General features: G+C 65.3%; 3 protein-coding genes across 3 annotated transcripts; all 3 read left to right on the top strand.

Annotated features, from left to right (window-relative positions):
• Positions 1–4054: 4054 nt before the first annotated feature.
• CHLRE_01g020182v5 (uncharacterized protein) lies at positions 4055–9240 on the top strand. The gene is made up of 7 exons (XM_043058459.1): positions 4055–4340; positions 4547–6381; positions 6672–6903; positions 7262–7325; positions 7688–7738; positions 7933–8007; positions 8261–9240. Exons 2-7 carry the CDS (start codon positions 4641–4643, stop codon positions 8300–8302), a joined length of 2205 nt encoding a protein of 734 aa, XP_042928373.1. The 5' UTR covers positions 4055–4340; positions 4547–4640; the 3' UTR covers positions 8303–9240.
• A 74-nt stretch (positions 9241–9314) lies between these two features.
• CHLRE_01g020141v5 (uncharacterized protein) lies at positions 9315–12220 on the top strand. Its single transcript, XM_043058458.1, has one exon. The coding sequence runs from the start codon at positions 9735–9737 to the stop codon at positions 9933–9935; it is 201 nt and encodes a 66-aa protein (XP_042928372.1). The 5' UTR covers positions 9315–9734; the 3' UTR covers positions 9936–12220.
• Positions 12221–13104: 884 nt separating this feature from the next.
• Positions 13105–24340, top strand: CHLRE_01g020100v5 (uncharacterized protein). Its single transcript, XM_043058457.1, has 6 exons — positions 13105–14795; positions 15014–16927; positions 17139–20458; positions 20534–22478; positions 22745–23134; positions 23302–24340. Exons 1-6 carry the CDS (start codon positions 13884–13886, stop codon positions 23578–23580), a joined length of 8760 nt encoding a protein of 2919 aa, XP_042928371.1. The 5' UTR covers positions 13105–13883; the 3' UTR covers positions 23581–24340.
• The last annotated feature ends 132 nt before the right edge of the window (positions 24341–24472 follow it).

The following is a 24472-nucleotide window of genomic DNA, read 5'->3' as shown; positions in this document are numbered from 1 at the left end:
CGCCCTGGGGCATCTAGATGTGTCGTTTGCTGACAGTCCTACGACACGTTAGTCGAAGTGTTTCACTGCACTCCAGTGACAGCCATAAAGCATCAGCACCAAGGGGGGGGGTTAGAAAGCTCAGGTTCTTACCCCATGCTCAATATTACAGAGCTTTTGGAGAGCATTATGTTCTAGGCCGCCAAAGTTGGGGTGTCGGTCCTCGTCCTGGGGGGTCCGTCGGGTTTCGGGAGCCCATCCTAGCGGATTTCGGGAAGCGCCCCACAAGCAGAACTAGGGGCCAAACGCAGCCGTAAGAGGCTCATGTGTGCATGTGATGACGTAATGAGCACAAACAAAGCGTGGGAGGGCTAAGTTGCGCGTTCGGGCGTGGACATGTCTGGACATGTCTCCACATTCAACACAAGCGCACTGACACAGCTGGGCTCTGAAGCGCTGGTGCGCATGAGTTCACGCCTAACAAGGCTGCCGATGCACATTGTCCATTCGTCACGCGGCAGAGAATTGAGCGCGGGGTGGGCTGGATCGAGGGGATTTCAATGGATAGGATCCCGCCCGTGACCGAAGTCTCTGAACAGGACCGCTGATGACACGGAGTGATAGTGCTCGTCAAGAGAAGTCGATTGACACCACTTTGGTATAAAATGGAGGGGTTTAAGCCCCTGAACAACACGGTTTTGTCCGTGGGGGGTCGGTCATCCCCTCAGGGGCGGTCCCGGGGGGTTTCGGGGCATGGGGTCTGGCACTTTGTTTCCTACCCCCCCCCCCCTGTCAGCGCTGTGATATTACGAAGGCAGGTCCGGCGCCAGTGAGGGCTGTTGTGCCGACTTTGGCTGTCCGGTGCATGCCGCCTAAGCCCGCAGGGGCACGTGGGGCACGTGTGCCAGCCAGCTCTCCTCACCGTTCACACGCATGTACATACAAGCAAGACCAATGCGTGCGCTGCACCAGGGGGGGGGTAGAAAGCTCATATTCTTACCCCATGCTCAAAATTACAGAGCTTTAGGAGAGCATTATGCACGTACTTTTAGTTTTTTAAGGATGCGGATGTTACAGAGGGGACAGTCCCAGCACCCGAAGACGCCGAGCCATCACATGCTATCAGGGCCCAACTTGACTCCACCAACCCCGACTTTGCTGCAAACCCTCCCGCGGGCAAAGTCCGTGTGACTCCGCGCACAGTGAGTCCTAGCCAAGCCTCAACCCGCCAGAGCCCCACCGCTGTGCCTCAACGCCACAAGCCTAGGCACAGGAGTGCCGGGAAACGTCTAGGCCACAGGACACACGCACAGCGCACGCACTAACCAGGGCGCAAGCGTCCAGGTACTAGCACGGTCGCCCACACGTGCATCCTTCCCACACACAGAGCCACCGCACAACCTCTCACGGCGAGGGGGGCGGGGAATCAGCGTCATACGGCAAGCGCAAAACCATGCCGTCACCAACAGCCCGAGATATGAAGGGATGCGCAAACGGCACAGCGTCCCAACCCTTTGGCCTGATACCCAAAGTCACAAACGTCTGGAGACGACCCCAGAAGTCAGCTACGACGGCAAGTCCAATGCTCAGCACCCGGGCCGACGGCAGCTTCGCTCGCGCCGCCAACCCGGCCATAACCACACGCTGCCGACCAAAGTCCAGGGCAGACATAGCAGCGAGACACACCACATCCCACACAGGTGGCGCAAGCCCCGCAGGCGGGCGCACTAACCACAACTCCTCACGAGAGAAGGCACTTAGAGCCTCCTCCGGCAGGAAACCCATAGCCATCCCCATACTTTCCCGAAGTGACAGCGCAACAGTGCAGTCCCAAAACCAGTGACGCCGGTCCCCATCCTGCATGTCAACCCCACACGCCCAACACGGGTCAACAGTAACGCCTCGCGCCCGCTCGCTAGCATGCCGTGGAAACGCCCAGCAAGCGTTGGCGGCCACACGCCACAGTGCTTCCTTATGATGATTCTCCCATTTCAGCGACCACAAGCGGGCCAAGGTGCACACGAAGGCCCCCGCCGCCAGGGCAGCCCCCACCCCCGACACACCCGCATCGCACACATACTGTAAATGCTTAGCCTTCAGGGCGGCTAACTGTGGAGCCATTTGTAGCACGGTCCCCGCCTTCACCGTGTAGGCAGTGAGCAGGATGGGCGGCCCCCCGCACTGCAACCATCCAAGTCCCCGCACCACCCGTTGCACCGACTCCGCCGTAGCACTCACGATGTCGGCCGCCGGGAGCGGCAGCGCGGCGGCAGGCCCCCGAGCCAGCTGGGCCGCACGCGCGGCGGCAGCCCAGCCAGCGGGAAGAAGGGCCACCGCCGCCGCAAACCGGTCGGCCGCCTCTTGAGGCGACGCCGGCCCCGGCAGGGGCGACGGCAGGCGCGCCCGCGTGCTCCAGTGCAGCACCCGCCGCCACACAGCAGTCACATACATATCCGCACACGCTTCACCAGACCGGGAGCCCTCCGCCCAAGGGCGTGTCAATGCCAGCCGCAGTTCGTTCAGGCCGTCATGCGCTGCAACCAGCTGGCCCACACACGCCAGTCCCGGCAGAGCGAACAAATCCGCGAAAGCCAGTTCCCACGTGCGGCCGTCCTCACACAGCGCCGGGTTAGCCCACAACGGCACATGACTCACCCACGCGCCCGGCTCGGGCGGCGCCACAAGAGTCACCGCGGGCAATTCAGTCATGGCTTTCAGCAGGCGCGCAAACGGCTTGCCCGCCGGGGTGAGCGGCTTATTCAGCACACGGTCCGCGGCCCCCCGCACCAACAAACGCAGGGGCGTTGCCGCCGGGTGCACCTGGCGCAGCCACGCCGCCGCGACCCGGGTCCACGGGGGCACGTACGGCAGCAGACCGCACACACCCAACACACACCGTACCGCGAGACCGGCTTGCCGCGCTTTCACATGCGGCACCAGCGGCAACAGGCCCGCCCCCCCCACCGCCGGGGGCAGTTGCATAAGTTCAATGGAGAGGCCAGGCGGGCGTGCATGGGGGTTGGCATTTAGTTTTTTAAGGGGGTGTCTGGTGAGGAAGTTCTGGGCCGCCAAAGTTGGGGGGTCGGTCCTCGTCCTGGGTAAAAGGGGGATCCATTCTCGAAAGTTGGGCGGGTTTCGGGAGCCCATCCTGGCGGATTTCGGGAAGCGCCCCACAAGCAGAACTAGGGGCCAAACGCAGCAGTACGAGGCTCATATGTGCACGTTATGACGTAATAAGCACAAACAAAGCGTGGGAGGGCTAAGTTGCGCGTCCGGGCGTGGACATGTCGGGACATGTCTCCACATTCAACACATGCGCACTGACACAGCTGGGCTCTGAAGCGCTGGTGCGCACGAGTTCACGCCTAACAAGGCTGCCCATGCACATTGTCCATTCGTCACGCGGCAGAGAGTTGAGCGCGGGGTGGTCTGGGTCGAGGGGATTTCAATGGATAGGATCCCGCCGGTGACCGAAGTCTCAGAACAGGACCGCTGATGACACGGAGTGATAGTGCTCATCGAGAGGAGTCGATTGACACCACTTTGGTATTATATGGAGGGGGTTTAACCCCTGAACAACAAGGTTTTGTCCGTCGGGGGGTCGGTCGTCCCCTCAAGGGGGGGCCCGGGGGATTTCGGGGCATGGGGTCTGGCACTTTGTTTCCTACCCCCCCCCCCTGGCTGCACAGCCCGAAGCAGTGCGGGTGTGTTCCCGGCCTGCTCTGCCCCGGCTTCCCACTGTGGCGCCTTCCTGGGAATTACAAGCCCTCACCAGCTCTTTGCAGCTTGCACGCAAAACCGCGCGATGCGAAACTGTCCCGTGCGCGAGTGGGGCGGCCGCCTGCACCAACGCCACCCAGCACGGGCGCGTGCTGCCGTGGCCAGCGGGCGAACGTTATGCGGAGCGCGTTAGCAAGGGGGAGTCCGCTCAGTTGTGACGTGCTCTGCATCGCAACGAGCGGACGAGTTCGGACTTCGCGTGGACTGGGTGGGTGCTGCGACACGGCTTCCGCCCTGCCAGCGTTGATGGCTGCTGCACTTGTGTAATTTCGGGCATGTCGCAGCTTTAAGTATCATGCTTTGCAACTGGCCAATTTGCGCACAGGAAACCTCTAAAGCGCGGGCCGGCAGCACGCCTACGACTTTTCCTTAGGCAATATGCATTTAAATTGAAGATAGCTCTTCGCAAAACGCATTTATGTACAGCGGACGTTTGTGGACGCCGCCTGTATCATCATGTGTTGAGCGGCCTGGACGAGGAGTGCACACTTATTTTACTGAAGACGAGTAGAAAAGCAATTGGTACTTCTATCTCACTGTAACTGAGCTCAGAAACACAGTCAGGCGAATTCCTGACAACGGCGAGTTGCGAGCTCAAACGCGCTGTTAGTCGCAGCACTCAGTCTGCTACACGTGTGGAGATCATGTGCATTCCTTAGCATCCTGGGGGAGCAGTACCCTTATTGCCCTGCGGTTGATGCGCGCGAGCTCGTTCCGAGCAATAGCCCCTGACTCAGCTTCCTTCCTCGGACTCGGTGTGATAACCTCCTGGCTGATCACAAAACAGGTCAGACTGGCAGCTCAAAGGAATAGGCGGACGTGGAGGCGGAAGGGGGCCAATTACATCGCTCCCCGGTGCTGAGCTGCCCGGCGTCAGCAGCATGTATCACCATCATGGGTTGGGCCAAGTGTCACAGCAGGGACAGCATGGGGCTGGGCACGGAGCCCCGGCGCAGTTCGCGACAAGCGATGCAGTTGCGGTCGGCCCCGCCGGCGTAACCACGACGTACATTCAGGTCCCACAGCAGCAGGCGGTTCTTCTGGGTCCTGGTACAGTGTTCGGGGTTGCGGGGCCGGGCGGGTTTACGGTGTTTCCCACCAGCGCCGGGCTGCTGCCCGCGGGGGTCTACGCCTCCCCCCACGTGTCGCAATTGCCGCACCAGCAGCCCTACCAGGGCGCGGGTAGCGGCATGGGAGCCGCGCCTCAGATCATGGGAGGTGGCGCGATGCCGTACGGAGCGCACCAGTCGGCGCACCACCCGCACCTGCAGCACCTGCAGCACCACCAGCAGCAGATGCAACAGCTATCCATGCAAGCCCGGCCGCATGCCCAACACCAACACCCCCACGCACACGCCATGGGTGGGCAGCAGCCAATGCCGCTGCCTCAGCGCCGGCCGGGCATGAGGCCGCAGCAGCCCTACGATGCAGGCGCGGGGCGGCAGGCTGCGTACGCAGGCAGCAGCCCGCATCCACGCCAGCAGGGCGGCACCCCTGGAGCCTACCCACACCAGCAGCCACCGCAACAGCAGCAACAGCAGCAGCAGTTGCAGCCATCAGGCGCCGGGCCAGGGAGCAGAGGGCACAGCTTGGCGGGCCCGGGCGCCCCAGCGCTCGCGCGCGGGGCGGGGGTACAGCAGGGGGCGCGCCCGGGTGCGCGGCAGGGTGGCCCGGTCTACAGCAGCCCCCCGGCAGCTGACGGCGCCAGTGTCAGCCTGGAGGGTCTCGAAGTAGTTTCCGTTGGTGAAGCACTTCATCAGGAGATATCGGCTACCAACGAGGGTCACGGCCCAGCACGCGACGCGCCTGGTGCTGCGGCTGCGGCTGACCATGCCGCCGGGGCCTCGGGAAGCGAGGCCACCGGCACGGGTGGCTCCTCCTCCGCGGCCACCTCTGCCAGTGCCATGGCAGCTGCTGGGAGGGCGGGAGCAGCACCGCAACCGCTGGGAGGTGGAGGTGGCGCAGGTTTCCCGCAGCGCGGGACCGCAGCCGCGTCCGGGTCCGGCAGCATGCTGCATGCGACGGAGGCCGGACCCAGCCCTACGGAACGGCCGGCAGCTTCGGCAGGCACCCAGATCGGCGGGTCCGTCAGTAAGCTGGTTGTCGCAAGCGGCGCTGTGCACGCGATCCCCCAGCAGCAGCAGCAGCAGCAGCTGTACCAACAGCAGCCACATCCTCTTACTTCCCCGCCTGGCGGACCTGTGCTCTGGTCCGCTGGCGGCGGGATCATGGGAGGCCCCGCGGCAGTGCGTCCTTTCCCGGTGGTCAACGTCAGCAGCGCCTTTGGCGATGCAACCGCCTCCGCTGCTGCTGCCGCGGCTGCAGCAGCCGCGGGGATGGCGGGCGTCAGCCTGGGGCCCGGCCGGGCTGGCGGGGGCGGCGGCGCGGCCGCCGCCGCTGGCCTCGACCACGGCGGCAGCACTGCCATGCGTGCCCTGATCAACTGGCGCGGCACGTTTCGATCCAGTTTGCAGCCGTACGAAGTGCTGCCTCCGGACCACCCGGGCAAGGGCACGGAGGGACTGCGCGAGCTGCGGCTGGGAGCGCTGGAGGTGTTGGTGGCGGAGACGCCGGATGCCGCCAACGTGGCCGTGGAGACGCTGAGGGCGCGCATGTGGGACGGTGAGTACGGTAGCGATGCCGAGGGCGTGCGGCGGCGTTTGGGGGCTGCCGCATGTGTGGCGGTTAACATGGCTTTGCGGCGGCTCGTTGCTTGCGTGCTGCTGCTTGCCCACATGCATGGTGCAGGCCCGCGTGGTTTCCTTGTCGCCACGCATGCATGCAGCGCATTTCGTTTTGCACACATCTTGCATGCATGTGCACCTTTACAACACGTACCATGCATCCTTTCAACTACTAAGTATGTTCCTTTACGATCTCCAGTAACGTGGCAAACGCACTTGCACACGCAGGCGTGCTGGCCATGGCCACAGTGGAGCGCAACGACGAGTCCGACCCCATCGCCCTGCTGCAGCTGTCCGCCGCCGGCCTGGCGCTGGTGATGCGGCCGGCGGCGTGCGGCGGGCTGCCGGCGGCCTTCCGCACCGCCGTGGTCGAGGACAGTGACATAGAGCTGGCGGTGGCGGGCTGGAACGGCAGCGATGAACGCAACTTCGAGGAGAGCTTCGGCCTGCAGACCTTCTGGTGAGCCGTTTGTGTGGTGATGGTTCCCGTATGCAGTTGCGTTAGGAAGGCAGATAGTCAGCAGGATAAGCCGGTGGCCTGACGGTAAGGTAGGCTGACGGTAGGTACCGGTCTCGCTCGGCGCTGGTGGGCGGTCAGCAACCCACTTCGCGTTATGCTGTGCCGTTGGGGTGGTTAGGTGGCTGGCAGCGGGCTCGTGCGCGCGGCGGCACGCTCCGCTGCAATTGCACTTCGGCACAGGGCTGGGGCGTCTGGGGCTAGTCGTGTAGGCAAGATGTCCGCAAGCGAGGGGTCCCCGGCCTGTGCGTGACGGCGGGTGTGCTCACGTGTGTATGTGCTGGTGCTTCGTGGCGTGCAGGTGTCAGATCACGGAGCTCCCCAAGGTCGCCAAAGCCTGTGGGTACTCCAAGACCGGCATCAAGGTGCGGTGCGGCAGGACCTCTGTCGCCCGTGCAGGCATGCATGCATTGCGCACCGCAAGTCCGTGCGTTGAAGGCAGCAGTGCGGGTTACTTCTGTGGATTCGGATCTCGTATGCGTGCGTACTGCGTTTGTTCCTGCACCTCGCGCATGGATTTTCGGACACCATGCATGGCGCATGCGTATGAGACCCTTGCATACACAGCTACGTGCGCGTGCTACTTCGTGGTGTGTGGTTGAGAGTCATGCGCCAGGAATGACGGCACATACGAACCAGCTCTAGGGGACAATATGCACGTGTATGCACGCGTAGTCTCAACATAGCAACTACTAAGCTAGCGGTGCTCTTGATGGTGTGCCTGCAGGCGCTGGTGCAAGCGGTGCTGGAGCCGGCAGCAGCCATGCCCAAGAGCAAGGTGTGTTGATTGGGTGGCTGCGTGCGCACTTTGTTCAAGGGAGCAGCCGTGTGTGCCGGGCTGGCGTGTGTATGCGTGATGCAGCCACCATCTTGTCATGCTTCACCTACGAGGTCAGGATACCGTTTGCCACGCTCACTGGTGCGTGGTCATCTTTGGCGAGCTTTATGCATGTCTTGTTGGCATGGCCGCAGAAAATGGGCTCGCATGACTGGTCATCGCCTACCCTGCCGCCCGAGATCATCAAGCAGGCTGTGCTGGATGTTGCGGTGGGTGCGGTGGGAGCGAGCGAGCTTTGAGACTGACCAGCTTCAGTCATTGGGCGTGAAGGGCTCGTTGCATGCGCACGCGCCCCGTTTCTCGCCGGCGACTCTGTACTCTCGGCACCTGCTGCGCGTGCTGCGGGCGTGCGGTGGGCGTGACGGCAACGGCCTTGTGCATCTCAACGGCGTGTTTGTGATGCTGTTAGCTATCGCCGATGATCCATCGCTTGACGCGTTCTGTTGCCCCGCACGCGCGCAGTGCATCGAGCACGTGTTCCGGTGCCTGGACGGGCGCTTCTAGGGCCGTACGTCCAGCAGCAGCTGCTGCAGCTGCAGCTGCAGCACCAGCAGCAGCTGCAGCTGCGCCAGCAAGGACCTGCCGCAGTCAGCAGGCAGTAGCCCTGCCAGGTGCACCGTGAGGCGCCACTACTGCTGGAAGGACCAGCCTGCTGCATGGGGAGGTGCGGTGGGCGCAACATCGGCGGCGGAGAGTAAGGCAGCAGGAGCAGGCGGCCGAGTTTGGCTTCCTTGCCGCGCTCACGCGCTTGATGGGGCCTCGGGCATGCACTGCGGCGCGGTGCGGTGCTAGCAGTGACGGATGCGGCGATCGAGCGCATGGGGCGATCAAGCGCCAGTCTGCTGCTGGTCGCGCCTGCGTGCTGTGGTCACATCATCACGCCAGCCAACCGATCAACACCTAGCTAGGGCACAGGGCAGCTAGCCAACCCGCGGCTAGGTGCTGCTGCAGCCGCCTGGCTTCTGTCCGGTCATCCGTGACAAGTTGCTTGCCCCAGCACACGCGGCAAGTACGCTGTGCCTGCGGAATTCATAGCGCGTGTCCATGGATAGGGGTGCGGCGAGCTCCAGTCATGGCGTGGCGTGGCTCCAGCGCTTCTCCTTGACATGTTGGGCAGTGCATTGCGGGTGGGTAGGTGTGGCGCGCAATTTTGCAGGTTGTGGCAACGCGTGCGCGCTTGTGTGAGCAAGGCGAGGGTCCCCGGTGTGTCGGCCCTGACGCACGCATACATTGTGCCTAGCTGCCTCCCGGCATGCGGCGGGATGCATGCGGATACGGTAGCACACTTTCCATGCTCGGCATGCATGTTGCATCTGCAATTACTGCAGCGGGTTATGTGTGCCGTATGATTTGCAACGACTCAATGTCGCCAGCAGCGGTCGGCCAGCGCATGGCTGAGTCGCAGCGGTCAGAGTGAGATGATGCCTTAAGAATTAGGGATGTTTACGGACGAATCGCGGCTGGTTGGAGACCAGAAGCATGCGATTGATGAGCATTTCACGAAACCCATTCATTCGGTATTGCAAGCATATGCGCGCCGTGCCTTGGCTAGCTGCATAAGTTGTATGTCTTTCCGCAGTACAGGGCTATTGAAAAGCGCAGGGCACGGGGTTGCATTGCTTGCACGCACCGGAGGCTAGAACTTTGAACGTGTGGGCTCATAATCACTTTGTGGGATCACGGTACTGCTTAAGCCATAGGATTTCGCGTACTGGGTCCAGACTCCGGATAGTGTGACCGGCCAGAGCATGCGTACGGCGTTGGGAGTTCTGATGATGATCTGGTGCTGGTGGCTACTTGTCGGCGTTCTTGCACACCGCTATGCGAACTTCACCACCGTTGCCGCAGGCAGCTTGCGCGGGCGCAAGTTGAGACTGCGACGCGCGTTGCCCTCCACGCCCCCCTCCTGATAGTTAGCATTGCTTCTGTGCATGGAATGACTGTGCATGCACCGCACGGCACCACAGCAGTTCGCGCCAGCTCTATGTACCAACATATGGCGGGTGAGGTCAGCAGGTGTCTAGCACTAGCTTCGTTAACTGGATACCGTATGCGTGGCTTTGGGGCCCAGTGCGCCTTTCTGTCAGCGCGCTTACTGTTTGTGTTTGAGGCTTTGCATGTGCTTCCCATATGCTGATGCATGGTGTTATACTGCGACACACATGGCTGCAAATGCGCAGGAGTGGCAGCCGGGGTCTGGACAATGCGTATCAGCGACTGTTTGTTTACTGGAGGGCCCCAACCGTCCCGGCACGAGCGAGCATCCAAGAGCCGTGTTGCCAGCATTGGGGGGCCCTGCACTGGACTGCTAAGTTTGCACCACGTGGATAGGTAGGCATGATTGCATACGACTAGCCCGTATGGTACGGCATGCCTTGCTGGCTTGACAAGGCTGCAGGCATAGCTTGCTATTCAGATGACATGATGGGGGGCGCAAGGTAATGGTTAAGAGCTTCCTTAGATGCGTTTGATGTGAGGAGCTTCAAGGTCTCCCACCCCCTGCCAGGGCAGGGAAACGTACGGGAGAAAGCTGGGGCATTCCTGCAACTCCGCGCGGCCAGGGATGCTGCCACACATTACCGTAGTCATGGCGCATGGTGGCTGGCGGGGTGGCAGAGTGGCCCTAGCAGACACTGGAATGATTATCCGCAATTAGCCATGTGGCCTCATAACCGTGGAAACGCGACCCAAGATGCCAACATCTGTGTGGTGATGATGGTGCGTGTCGCGATGGGCAGTATGGGGATGCAGGTATGAGCGAGGATGGCAAGGCACGGCATGGTGAAGCTGGAAAGCGGGATCGCTGCTGATGCACCGGCAGCACCTGCAGTGCGCTGCGCCATCGTCGTCCTGAAGCACCTGTGTCACGAATGATATGCAGTGGTTCGGGACGAATTGTTTCAAGTAAGTTTGTTTCGAATGCCGGACGTGGTTGTGGTCCGAGCAAGAGGTCATGCGCCACGTGTATAGTGTCAGGTGGTGCACTGATCACATTGCTCGGACCACCCAAAGCTGCGCTAGCTAGACTGCATCGCGGGATGGATTCAGGCGGTCGGCGCCACGGCGAAACGTGCCGCTGCTAGAAGTTCTCTGCCATAGCGAGGTGGTGTTCGCGGCATCACTTCAAACTGATGACGTGCGTGGAAGGAGCCTGCAGAGCTAGCAAGCAGCTTTTCGCGTGGCGCAGGGTTGCGCGCCCTGGGGGTAGCTGTAGTAGCTGAGGGGCTGGGTCAAGAACATTGCACACCTCAAGTGGGTTTGGGGCGTTTGTTTGGTGTGCGGGCGAGACATGTCTGCAAGGCGCTTGTCGTTCGTGCATACTGCGTTTTTCCGCGTGACCATGCGTGAGCGATACACTCGCGCATGCGACAGTCTGCCGTGTGATTGGCACACGTGCGCCGAGATGACAGGCGCTGGGGGCCCAACGGCGTGCCGCTGTGCCGCCGCCACTACAGCCGCTGGAACAACTGGAAGCGGGCTGGCAAGCACGCCGAGCTGGCGGACGCCCTGCGCAAGGCCAAGGCCATGGACCTGGCCAGCGACAGCGACAGTGACGTCGAGATTGTGGACAGTGACAGTGACGTGGAGATTGTGGGCGGCTAGCCAGCCGACACGTGGTGCATCCAGTACAAGGTGCCATGACTCGTTAGTGAGGGTTCTGGATGCATGCATGATGCGACTGATGTGCGGGGGCAAAGAATGCTGCCATGCTGAGAGCAGTAGCTGCAGCAGGATGCGGGCAGCGGCAGATTGAACCAGGTATGATGCAGACGACGCAGCACAGGGCCGGGCGGGGAAAGGAGTACCAGCCCAAAGGGCGGGGATCGTGCCGTGCTGAGGGCTGTCGGCAACGGCGACGTACGGCTTGCTACCGTGCATGCGCGATGGGCCGACGGCCATGTTTGTTGTTGCCAGGACACGCCCGTATTGGCAGGCGTTTTGCAGGACGCATTTGCAGCAGCGCTGGTGTGTACGGTGGTTGGACAAAGCGTTAATGAATACAGGAGTTGAGCAGAAAGCGTGATTACAATTCTGGGCACAAGCGGTCATACCAGCAGCTGTTTGTGACTGGCAAGGGAACGGAAGATGTCAGGCGTCACCCAAGTCAGAATACCGTACGGGGCGCATAAAGATAGCTAAGTTCACGGCAACGCGGAGGTGGATGGCTGGCGCAGAAAGCAGCGCAGAATCAGGTAGCAACTGGTGGGTCGTTGGTGAAATGGTGACTGACACGTTGGAGCAGGCGACATTGTCGGACATCGTGCATTCGTGCATGCATGTCAGCCTGTGTGCCAGGACTGGGCTGAATGGGTGGCACGGCGTGCGAATTCTACGAAGACGACACGGCCACAGCCGCCACGCTGCTAGCTTCGTGCAACGCATGGCCTGTCAAAAGGTCCAGTGCTGTAACACTGCACGGACATATGTCTAGGCGTTTGCTCCTTCGGTCCTTCCACCCGGCGGAGGGATGCAATACCGTTCGCCAGGCCAAAATTCCGGGGGCCTACCCCAGGCACACATCCTGAGCCGCGAGATATTCTTACTTGGCCCGGCGAAGTTTTCCAGCTGGCCCGGCAACGCACATCCCATACCTGGCCCCCAGGGGTCGTATCTTGTTTTTGGGGTAATGTCTAGCTCCAGACAAAAACGGCCGGGTAGCCGCCGTCTTTTGTCTGGGCACATGGCGGTTTTGGGGCTTCTCCATAGGAATTCGGACAAAACCGGCCCCCAACCCGGCCCAACAAAGTCTCGCCCCAGACATTAGCCCCCGGAAGGAATGTCTAGGAAACGGCCAAAATGGCCAATTAATGTCTGGAGACATTAAGATAGGAGCCCTGCTGGCCCCGCCGAATCCCCACATCCCATACCTGGCCCCGCCAAATCCCCTACCTGACCCGGCCGATTCCCTACTTCCCCCGCCGAATCCCCCACTGCCGCAGCCGAATCTGCATCTGCCCAAGCCAGCTGACCTACTTGGCTGGGCCCTATTGCTTTGCCTGTCCATGCTGTATGCTCCAACCGGGCCCGGGAGCATAGTGGAGCATCTCCAGCGCCGTCACCCGCCCCATCACCCGTCCCCCTAGGCCTACACCCCTAGTCCCACCACCTTCCAATCCAGAGCGCCTGCATCCCATTGCACCTGGCGGCCCCTATGGCGGGAGTACAGGCTGCAAGCACAGCGCAGGGGCGCCCAGGCATGCTCCCACGGTGGGCAATCCAGCCATTGCTTTCGCCAACGCGGCGTTCCCGCTGAACTCAAGTCAGGGACCAAGCCCGAACCCCTTAGCCCGGATGCATCTCCGAAACCTCTCGCAGGCAGTCTAGCAAACTGTCGCGTTAAAACGTTGAAGCATTGTGTCTAGCCGCTGAGACTGACCACCATGTACGCCCAGGCAGACGGCGAGGGAGTAGTGCATGAGCGGCATGCGATCGGTTGCAAACGTTCAGGCGCACACGGGCTTCAACCGGTCACTGATAATAGCACACAGACCAAACATGCCCACCGAACAGCAAACTCCAATCACCACATGAAGCAGCAGCACAGCAGCGCCGGCACAGGCGCCGCCTCGGGCACCGAGGCCAGGTTTCAGGCGGTCCTAGCGAGAAGCAACCTGCTGCACTGCCTGTGCATGCATCTTTTCTACGTGACTGCCATCCAGCTTGCCTTCGTTCTGCGTTCCGTTTCTGAGAGCAGCGAGGCACCCGCAGCAGCCGGTTGCGAGGCGCAACGGGCGGCCGGGCTTCTGCTGCCGCGCTATCCCTGTGGCGGCCCCGAGGAGGCTCAGGTGCGTATGCTGGCAATGTGCGCGTGGTGCCGGGAGTGAGAAGGGAGGCTGCGGACGGAGTAGACGGAATTCTTGGCAGGGTTCGCGCTCGGCGACTCAGCGACGCGCTCCGCACGCGCTTGGTTGCCGGCAGAGCAGCTCCATGAAACCTAGGCAAAACCCAGGCCTCGAACCGCTGTAACGCAGCTGACAAGCGCGCTCAGAACCACAGTCCAACGCGCTTCCCGCCTCTCCTGCCAGCTCGACCGGCGCAATTCCTCTCCGCGCTGCCCCACACAACCCATCACAATTCAATCAAAATGCACCCCGTTATACAGGCACGACACGTCCTGGCGCACGCGCTGTTCTATTTCGTGGAGCGGCCTACCCGGCTGGCAGACTACGGCGTCGCGTTCAACACCGCGGCAATGCTGCTCGTGACCGCCTGGCTGCTGCTGCTTACCACCTTGATGGCGGCGGCCTCGCTGGCCCAGGCCTTGCGCCGCGGCTGTAGCAAAACCACTGGCGCCTTGCGGCCCGTGGGTCGCGGTCGCGGAGGGCTGCTGGCCGCCGCCGACCCGCGCGGCTTCAGCTTCGGCACCAACACTAGCGACAGCAGCGGGGAGTTCGGAGCTGCCGAGCCCTCCCGTCGGCATGCCTGCCTACAGCTGCCAGCTGCTGGGGCCTCAGGCCAGACAGCCTCAACGGCAGCAGCTGAGGGTCAGCAGCAGCTGCTGCTACTGCCGCCCGCCGCGCAGCACAGCAGCAGCGAGCCGCTGGTGTGCCGTGCTGCGGCCCTGTGCTGGCGCGCCTGGCTGCGCGGCCGCGCCGCCGCGCTGACCGTGACGCCGCTGCAGTCGTGGTGCGTGGCGCTGCCGCTCACGCTCCTCCTGCACAGCTGCTGCCCGCCCCCCGCTGTCTGTACTGGACCCGCGGACACGACCACCGACGCAGCCGCATCTGCCGTCGTGGCCGTTGCTGCGACTGCGGCGACGATCAGCGGGGCCGCCGGCCTCTCCAGCTCGCCCGGGAGCACCGCCGCCACCGCCGGCGTGTACGGAAGCCACTGTGCGCTCGTGGCGCCGCCGCAGCTGCTGCCATCGTCACCTTCTGCGAACAGCGTGGCGCCGCCCTCCTGGCGGCGGCTGGGCTCCTACCAGCTCGTGATGGGCGCGGTGCAGCGGCCGGTGTGGGACATGGCCCTCACGGCGCTGCTCATGGACGGCATGCGGGTGCGTGCCTGCCTAATGCAGCGGCTGCCTGCGTGTGCGTGTGCCACAAGCTTGTACGCACGTGCGTGCAGTAGTTGTCTGTATATCTGCATGCCGCCTTAGCTTGTGCCGGTCTGCTGCATGCACTGCACGGCGACGTGTATGTTCGGCGTGCCGGCGCTTATATGCATGCCGCTCCGCCCTACGCTTCGCCCTTGCCCTCATTCTCCCGCCCACAGCTGCGCTTCCGGCAGATGGCGGCGGTGAGCCTCCTGCGCGCCACAGCCGTGTCGCTGACGGCTGCCTTCGTGCAGGTGAGGGAGGCGGCCGCCGCATCCCTGCCGGACTCGCCCACCGATGTCACTGCCGCTGCTGCCGGAGGCCTGGAGGCGGCATCGTCTTCGGCTACGCGGCTGCACCTGGTGGCGGCGTGGGCGCGCGCGGCGCTGCGGCACCTGGCCGTGATGCTGCCGCTGGCGTGTGCGCCGCTGATGTACTGGTGGTGGTCGGAGCAGCGCATGCGGCGGCGCCTCGCGCAGCTAGATGCCGGGACCGATGCGGCTGCTGCGAGTGCTGCTACCGCCGGCAGCGGCCGCGTGCACGCCTCCGCCACGGACGGTTGTGAGGCGGCAACCGGCACTGCGTCGCCATGTGCCACTGCTGCTCCCGCCACCAGCACTGGGAAGCAGGGCGGCAGCAGCAGCTCGGCTACGCGCGAGCGAGGAAATGCATTCCTGGCAGACGCCGCAGCACAGCCGCCTCAGGCCGCCGTAAGGACTGGCAGCTCCACGGCGTCCGCCGTTGCAGCCAGCGACGCCATCCCGGCATCTCCCTTCGGCCTGCATGCCGGTACCGTGAAGGGCTCCAAGATGGCCCCTGTCACTGCCGCGGCAGCCGCACCAGTCGCACGCCCGGCCCGCCTCACCTCCGCCTACAGCTCCGGAGCGCTCAGCTGCAGCCACGCACAGGACCTGTCCATGTCAGCGCTGCTTACGTCAGCAGACAGCAGCCTCAGCAACGGCAGCGGCGCCAGCTGCCTTAATCCTGCCGGCGGCGTGAGCAGCGCTGGTGGCAGCAGCTCTGGCGGCGGTGTGTGCGGCGGCGTGAGCAGTGCCAGCGGTGGCGCCTCCGCCGTCGCGGCTGCGGCTGTCAGCGCGATGGCCGACGTCCTCCGCAGTGACTTCGCCTCTGCCATGTCGAGCTGCTCCTGGCTGAGCGACGACGAGGCGATCACGTCGGGCTCCGTGTTTGGCAATGATGACCACATCCCTGCAAACGCGCTGGAGCTGCCGCCGCCGCACCTGATGCTGTCTACGGGCGCGCTGCTGCTGTCACCGGCGCCGCGCCGCAGCCTGGATTCGTTCCTGTCGAACGCGCCGGCAGCACGCGGCGACCGCGGCACCGGCGGCGGGCACAACAGCCGCGGCAGGGAGCGCGGCGGCAGCGCCCCGGCTGCACGCATGCAGCCGCCAGCTGCAGCCAGTGCTGCCGCGAAGAGTCAGCCCGTAGGTGTACCGGCTGCCAACGCAGTGGTCAAGATGGACCCGGCGGCGGTACCTCCAGCCGCCGCGTGTGGCCCTGATGAGGCCATCAGGGGCTTGCCATCAGCGGCCGGCCCGCCGTGCCCAGGCCCCAGCTCTGCAGCCGCCGCGGACGGCCAGCAGCAGCAGCTCCCGGCGCCGCCAGCGGAGGCAGCAGTGCCGCGTGCCCACCCGCCCTCACCCATGACACCGCCGCTCACGGCAGCTGGCGATGAAGCCGACGGCGAAGGCGCCACGCCAGTCGTTGCAGCCAAGCCGCAGCAGCCCGCAGCCTCCGCCTCCAAGGCGGAACCAGCTATGCCGCCAGCCGCCGCTGCAGAGATCACGACGGGCCATCCAAGCTCCAACCGCCCTTCTCCGCTGTCGCCCGTGCCTCTTGCCGCTGCTGACGCCACGACCCTGGCCCAGCCCGTGCTGCAAGGCACGCTGCACGCCGTGCCGGTGACCGCTGGCCCGCCGCGCAGCCGGCTGGCAGCAGCCGGGCGGCTGCGGCCTCTGGGCAGCGGCCGCAGCATGCGGGTGCTGGGCGCTGGCGGGCTGCTGCAGCAGCGGGGCGCAGGGGCTGCGGCGCCGTATGTGGGCCTGACCTGCATGAGGACGTACAGCGTCAAGGTGGGGGGGGGGGGTGCTGGGGGGGGGGGGAGGCACTGAGGGCGGGACAGGTGAATACATGCCGTAGGACACAGTAGGCGCCTTTGATTGGTGATTGCTTGACCGACCCACATCGCGCTACTCAGCATTCAGCCGACCCACATCCCACCGTACGTCCCGCATTCCTCCAACCCACATCGCACCCACCCACATACGGGCGCCGCTGTTGCAGGTGCGTGACCCCACCGGCTCTCATGAGGAATACGCGGCCCGTCTCGCGGCCGCAGTGACGCCGCTCATCCTGCCGCCCGGCATTGCGGCGGAGCGCCACCTGCACCTGCCCACCGCCGCCGCCGACACCACCGCGGCCCACAGCCTGGCCCACAGCGGCCCCCTCACGCCACAGCCGCTGTCCTGCCTGCTCCCAACCACAGCCGCCACCAGTATCGTGACGAGCGGGAGCGGCGGCTCCAGCCACCTCATCACCCAGCCATCTGCGACCGGAGCCTACGCAGCAGCACCAGCACCAGCACCAGCAGCGCCACTGGTCACCGCCACCAACAACGGCCTGTCATTCACAAGCCCGCCACGGCCGCCAGTGCAGCTGCTGCCGACCGCCACGGCAGCAGCGGTGGGAGCAGCACCTGTAGCGCCCGCGCTCACGGGCGGCTATGTGGTGGTGCAGGGCTGCGTGCAGCTGATTGCCTGGGTGCGCGGCGTCGACGGCGCCATGGTGCAGCGCGTGGTGGAGCTCAACGAGGAGATGGCGGCGGCCTTGGGACTGGACTCGGCGGCTGTAGCCGCGCTCATGCGCCAGCAGGAGGAGCAGCAGCACCAGATGCAGCAGACGCTGCAGCCCACACTGCCGCCGCTGCTGGAGGCGGCAGGCGGCGGCCAGGAGGCGACGCCGAAGGCGCAGCACACAGCTTCGCCGCTGGCACTCCTGCCGGCGGCTAGCAGCGCTGGTCAGTCAATGGCAGCGGCGCTTCCGGCGGCCGCCGTGGCCGTACAGCCGGAGATTGGTGTGGCTCCCCCGGCGCCGGTGGGCATGGACCTGCCGCAGGCGCTGGTGCAGGCCCTGCCTGACGCCTCGCGCATTGGGCAGTGGACGGTGCAAACTCCTGCTGCTGCCCAGACCGCCCTGCCGCCACCTCTTGCGGCGCCCGTGTCGCCGATCGCCCTGCCTTCTGGCGGCCTGTCCCTCTCCATTCCACCTCCATCTGCGGTAAAGCCGCCCATCCCTGGAGCTGTCGACGGGCCTACAGCCGCGACGCTGCCAACGCCGCACCTGCCGGCGGCTTCGCCGCATTCTACGGCGCTGCCGCCGTCCGCGGCGCCGGCGGCTGGTTCTTGCGCACAGCCCGCCGGCGCATCTGGCGCCGTCACCGGAGTTGCTGCAGCGGCGCAAGGCGGTGTCGGAGAGCTTACCATCGAGTGTGCGTGGACCCCGTGTGTGCCCATCGCGCCAGCCTCCTCGCCGCCTCTGGAGCTGGAGCTGGGCCTGACGTCTGCGGCGCCCCAGACGCTGCGGCTGCTGCTGGTGCAGCACGGCACGCTGCTCGCAGACTTCACATGCGTGCTGGGCGAGGGGCCGCAGGTGCTGCTGCTGCCGGTGCCGCCGCAGCCGCAGCCCACCGTGATGCAGCTCGTGTTCGCGCCCGCCGCCGGCGCCGCCACCGCAAGCACGCCCCTGCTGTACGACATCGCCACACTACTCGCCGTACCGGATGACGTGGCGGGTGAGCTGGCGGAGCTGAGTCAGGTGATGCGCATGGAGTACGGAGACGGTGGCGGTGCGGCCAACACCAGCACTGGCGGCGGCGCTGCGTGGCGGGACCACTACGCGCCGCTCATCTCCGACCTCGCCTACATCATGGAGAGGGCGGAGCTGGCGGCGGCTGCGTCCGGCGCCGCAGCTGCAGCCGGCGCCGCCGCGGAGGCTGCAGCCGGCGGCAGCCGCCAGGCCTGCGCCGCCGCCGGCCGCATGGCGGCGGAGCGCGCCGCCCTGGCGGCGAACGCCGCAGCCGACGGCCCCACGGCGGTGCTGCGGGTGGCGCAGCAGCTGGTGACGTACCTGCAGGGCAATGGCATGGCCGCCACAGCGCGCTTTGTCATGGCCACGGTGCACCAGGCGCTGCAGCTGCACCTGATGCTAGACGAGGCGGCGGCAGGACAGCGCGGCGCGGCGGCACCTGCTGCTGACGCGGGTGCGGCCGTGCCCGCAGCTCTGCCTGCGGCTGAAAGCTCTGGTGATGACACGCAGACTGCCGAATCGGCTCGGTCGGGCCCTGGGCAGGCTGCTGTGCGCCAGGACTCCATGGCAATCCAGCTGCCGCCGGCCCTGCCCACCCCGTTTTCCGCGGCTATGAAGCCGTGGGGCGAGGAGGAGAGCTCAGGCGAGGCAGCCGAGCAGCCGCAGCGGCCGGATCCACAGCCATCTTCGCCAGCGCTGAGGCTCCCGCCGGCCCTGCCCACCCCGTTCTCTGCAGCCATGCAGCCGTGGGGCGAGGAAGAGGGCTCAGACGAGGAGGCCATCAAGCAGCCGCAGCAGCTCGAACAGCGGTCACCCTCGCCGCCCATCAAGCTGCCACCAGCACTGCCCAGCCCCTTCTCAGCTGCCATGCAGCCGTGGGGCGAGGAAGAGAGCGCAGACGAGGCCGAGGCAGCCGAGGAGCAGCCGCAGCAGCTAGACCCGCAAGTACTTTCGCCACCGTTTAAGCTGCCACCGGCACTGCCCAGCCCGTTTTCTGCGGCCATGCAGCCGTGGGGCGAGGAGCAGGGCAGCGATGGCGAGAGCGCCAGCAGCGCTGGTCAAGACGTTGGCGGCTCCTCTGCCACGGGAGGCGCTGCGGAGGCGCCTGCTCGCCAGCAGTCTTTGGCCATGAAACTGCCGCCGCAGCTCCCGAGTCCCTTCGCTGCCACCATGAAGGCATGGAGCGCGAAAAGCAACGATGGCAGCAGCAGCAGCAGTGAGGCAGATGCAGTCACCGCCCTGCCGCCGTCGCCGCTGTCGGCGCCACTGTCGGCGCCACTATCGGCGCCACGGACTGCGTCAGCGGGTGCCTCTCGGCAGACTTCACAGCAGCTCAAGTTGCCGCAAGGCCTCCCCAGCCCCTTCGCCGCAGTGCAAGAGCGCCGGGTTGACGGCGCCAGCAGCTTCGGAGACACGGCGGCGGTGCAGGCCATGGCCAGGCAGGCCTCTCGCCAGCCGTCTACGACACTCAAGCTGCCCAAGGGCCTGCCGAGCCCCTTCGCCGCCACCTCCGCGCCGTGGTCAGATGCTGGCAGCGATGATGACCAGCCGTCAAGCATCCAGCGCGAGTCACAGCCCCGGCAGCAACAGCAGTTGCAGCAACAGCCTGTTCGTCAGCACAGCGCTGCCCTCCGTCGCCACAGCAGCGCCCGACACAGCCGCCATGCAAGCCGCCAACCCTCTGCAGCGCTGCTGCCCATTGACGAGCCCGGTGCGACTGCTGCGGCGTCCGCCAGCAGCGCTGCGTCGACCCTTCAGCGGCGAGAAAGCCGGCAGGCGCAGGCAGAAGCCCACTGCAGGTCCGCCACCACTACCGCCGGCATCGCCGCTGAGACCACAACAGAGGAGTTCCCAATGAGCCCCCATCATTCCAGCGGCCATATGGGCGGCCTCGGCGGTAACGGCAGCGCACGCTCCAGCCACCCCTCATCCAGTGGCGCCGCGTCTTCGGTCAGCAGCGCCAGCCCATTCGCGCTCATGGCCTCACGGCGGCCTCGCAATCGCTTCGGCAACGGCTCCGGCTCCGGCAGCGCCAGCGGAAGCTGCGGCGCGGGCGGCGGCGACGGCAGTGGAGAATCCGAGTCGGCGGCGCCGGTCAGCGATGCACGCCGCCAGCACAACGGCAGCGGCGCCTCGTGTGGCAAAACCGCGCCATGCGCTCACGGTGCCGCTGCGGCGGCTACCGCCGCCATGCCGCCGTCTCCCTTCCTGCAGCCCTCGCCGGCGTCGTTTGCGCTCCTCGAGCCCGCTGCCTCCAACTGGAGTGGCCGTGTGACGGCGACGCAGCCGTCCAACAGCTCTCGCACCTCGCCGCCCTTCAGTGGCCGCACCACTGCCGAGATGCCGGTGGCGCTGTGTGAGCTCGCCATGGACGCGGCTCTGAGCCCGCAGCTGACGGGCCCCACCACGCCCATGAATCAGACGCCTGCAACCCAGCACTCCATGACGGGCGCCTGGCAGCAGCACCTAGCGAGCCCCTCGCCCGCTTTCGCCGCCACCAATGCGGCCGCAAGCGCGATGGCAAGCAGGCGCCGCGGAGGCTGGGTTACGCACCGCTGGACGGACTGTACCGGTACGGCCGCACTGGCTGCCCGGCGGTCCACGGTTGGAGGATCGGACGGGCCCAGCGGTGCCACTGCAGTCGCTGCATCGGGGCTCTCTGAACTGCATCGCGTGCGGTCCGCGGCGCTCCGGGGCGACCGGGCTAGCGCTGAGGCTGTGTACGGCCGAGGCCGCAGCGGCGGCGGCGGCGGCACGTCAAGCGGCGGGGAGGCTGCGGCGCCCCGCATGCCCCTACCTCCCCGGCAGCGGCGCATCAGCGAGCACGGCAACGAACCCAGCACTGCCCCCAACGACATGCAGACCGCCGCCTCGGGCGCCGCATCCCCGTCGGCTGGCCGCGGCTACCTCTCCAGTGACCTGTGCGGCGGGCTGGCCTGGGAGGAGGTTGTGACGACGGAGGCGGTGTGCAAGCTTGGTGTCGGGGGCGAGAACGCCACAGCAGAGCAGGCCGAGGCTAGCGTAAAGGCCTCGCCGCCAGCCCCGACGCCAGCACTGCCGACACCGGACGCCGGCGCGCGCGGCAGCATCACCGTCTCACCCGCGGGCTCAAATGCAGCCGAAGCCTTTGTGAAGGGCGCCTACGGCGTTGACGTAACCAGTGACGGCTTCGCCCGCTGCTTCAGCCTTGGTGGCTCCACGTGCAATGACAGCTTCGGCGCCCGCAGCCGCTCTGACGGCCCTGCCGATGCGCTTGCCGGACGCACCGGATCCCGTCACGGCAGCGGAGGTGGCTCTGGCCGCATGAGCTCACAGCCCTCCCTTGACGGCGGCCGGACCGGCGGCAGTGGCCGCCGCTCGTCCATGGGTGCGTCGCTGGCCCTGCTCACCGGCCCCCGCATCATGCAGGCGCTGCAGGACAGCTGCTTGGGCTACACGCCTGCTGATGCTGCGGCGTCGCAGCAGGCGGCGGACGCAGCCGCGGCGGCGCCGCTGGCAACAGCGGCTGCTGCCGCCGCCCGCCCTTCACCGCTGCAGCAGGGTGACCGCAAGCTGCGGCAGCGCCGCGGCAGTGCCGCCCACACAGCCGCCGGCGCGCTCGCCGAGTCCGCCGCCTCCGCTGTTGTGGCTGTCCGCCACCGCTACTCCGCCTTGTATCAACGCCGGCACACGCGCGCGGAGGCCGCCTACGGGCTGTACCACGCGCGTCAGGCTCTGGCGCTGGACAGCTGGACGCTGGCGTACATCGGTCTGAAGGCGCTGGTGTGCCTGGCCGTGCCGCTCATCACCACCGGCACTCTGGACCGGCAGGAGCTGCTGGTGCGTGCGCGCGCCGGGAAGGGGCGTTGTGACGGGCTGCGGGACAGGCGGAGCCTGCGGTTTTGTGGAATGAATTCTGTAGGTTGGAAATATGGTTGCCGTGGTGGTGAAGCAAGCGTTATAGCATTGCGAGCCGAGTATGTAGCCAGGTCAAGCAGTAATCGCGTACCGCCCCTCCTGCCATGATCCAGCGGCATCACCCTGAAGCACTCCACTGTCCCCCCCCCCCCGCCTGTGTGACCCGTGCCTGCCGGCCGCTGAAGCAGCTGGTGGGGCCGCACCTGCTGCTGCGCATGCTGTCCTTCGCGCCCAAGGCTGCCGTGCTGCTGCTGGCGCTTTGCACCCGCGCCTACACCGCGCTGGCCGCCCGGAGTGCCAGTGCCACCGCTGCCCTGTTCGCCCGCTCGGCCGCCACATCTGCTGCCCGGCTGGGCACCACTCCCACCGACACGGCGCTGGTTATCGTCGCTGAGCCGGCGTGGGCGGTGGCCTGGCGTGAGGCCTGGGTGCTGGCCTGCGGCTACGCCGAGCTGCTGCTGCTGATGGCGCCCATGGCACTGGGTCTGGTGCCGCCGCCGGGCAGCCTGGTGGCGCGGCTGCGGGGTCTGGGGCTGGAGGTGCTCATGGACGGCGTGCAGCGCGTGGCGTTCGACCAGGTGGGTGGCTGGGTGGGTGGGTGGTGAGCGTGGATGCTTTCGGTGGTATGTATAGCTGGCAGCATACGCAGCACAGGCTAGGTATGGCCGATGTGCTCATGCACGCCCGCACGTCACGTGGTGGACCACAAACCCGCCCTCCCACACACACACACACACACACGCAGGTACGCACCTGGCGCCGGCTGCCGCAGCACACGCTCCACTGCGGCCTGGTGTACGTGCTGGCCGCCCACCAGCTGCGGCTGCCGCACGCCGCCCCCCTGGCCGCCATCACCTGGCTGGCCGGGCTGGTCACGTGCCTGGTGCTGGAGGTGCCGCGCCGCATCGACTTCGCTGCGATGCACTGCGGCCCGGCTGCGGCTGCGGTGCATCAGGCGGCGCGGGCGGCGCTGCCACCTCCGGCGGGCCAGTCAGGGCAGCAGGCGCCTATGCAGGCGCGCTAAGGCCGAGGCAACGGCATATATCTATTGGTCACCGCAATGCGCGAGTATTCAGTTTCACGTCCGCAGCACTCCCAACATGACGCGCGGGATGAGATGGACTCCGTGCGTCGGATATTGCAGGCGTCTGAAGTTTTTGTGGGCATGGTTTTTTCATTTCACTGGCATGCGTGCACGTTTGCACGCGCAGCGCAGGGGCCTCACCAAATACAGTCACAACAAGGAGGCCCCCAAACCAAGCGAGTTGCAAGCAATAAGTAAACACTATTCGAGCCTAAGCTCTATACACGGCCCAAGCGGCGGCTATGGCATGTACAGGTAGTAAACTTTATGGGCGCCGCATGCTGTGGGCGTGTACGGCCTAGACACGGAGGTACTCGCTCACCATGCACTTACGACAATTTTCAGGTGACGGCGATTTACAGTGCCGTACGTGTTTTGGATCACGTTGATGCGTATGCAAATTGCAGTTGTGTGTGTGTGTGTGTTGCCAAGCTATCGAGGCTTCAAATACTGAAGCTGGCTAAATAGGAAGCCCCCGGGGCACAGATGTAGCAGCACCCTGCCCGTACCCAAGGCCATTGCCGCGGCGGGCGCAGTGGGGTATGCAGATAGTGGTTTGTTTTTGGTTAGGGTGGTGGCGATGCCTGTTTGGTTGGCCAGCGCATGCAGTTTCTTTGAGTACACAACTGTTTGGTCGAGATGTAGAGCAGAAGGCACGTGATGGCTCCTGGATTTGTGGTCAAATTGCGGGGACCAGTGAGCCGCAGAAGTGAACGCCCGCCCTTACCAGCACGCAGAGAGAGAAAGGCCGCCACAACATCATGCCATGGGCATCATGCATATTTTTGCCGCAAGCAGATGGCGAGTTGGTGATCGAGTTGATGAATACGGC

Source organism: Chlamydomonas reinhardtii, chromosome 1, assembly GCF_000002595.2.
Source record: "Chlamydomonas reinhardtii strain CC-503 cw92 mt+ chromosome 1, whole genome shotgun sequence".
In the NCBI taxonomy this organism is placed as follows: domain Eukaryota; kingdom Viridiplantae; phylum Chlorophyta; class Chlorophyceae; order Chlamydomonadales; family Chlamydomonadaceae; genus Chlamydomonas; species Chlamydomonas reinhardtii.
The sequence above is the reverse complement of the archived record's forward strand: the minus strand, read 5'-3'. Positions and strand labels throughout refer to the sequence as shown.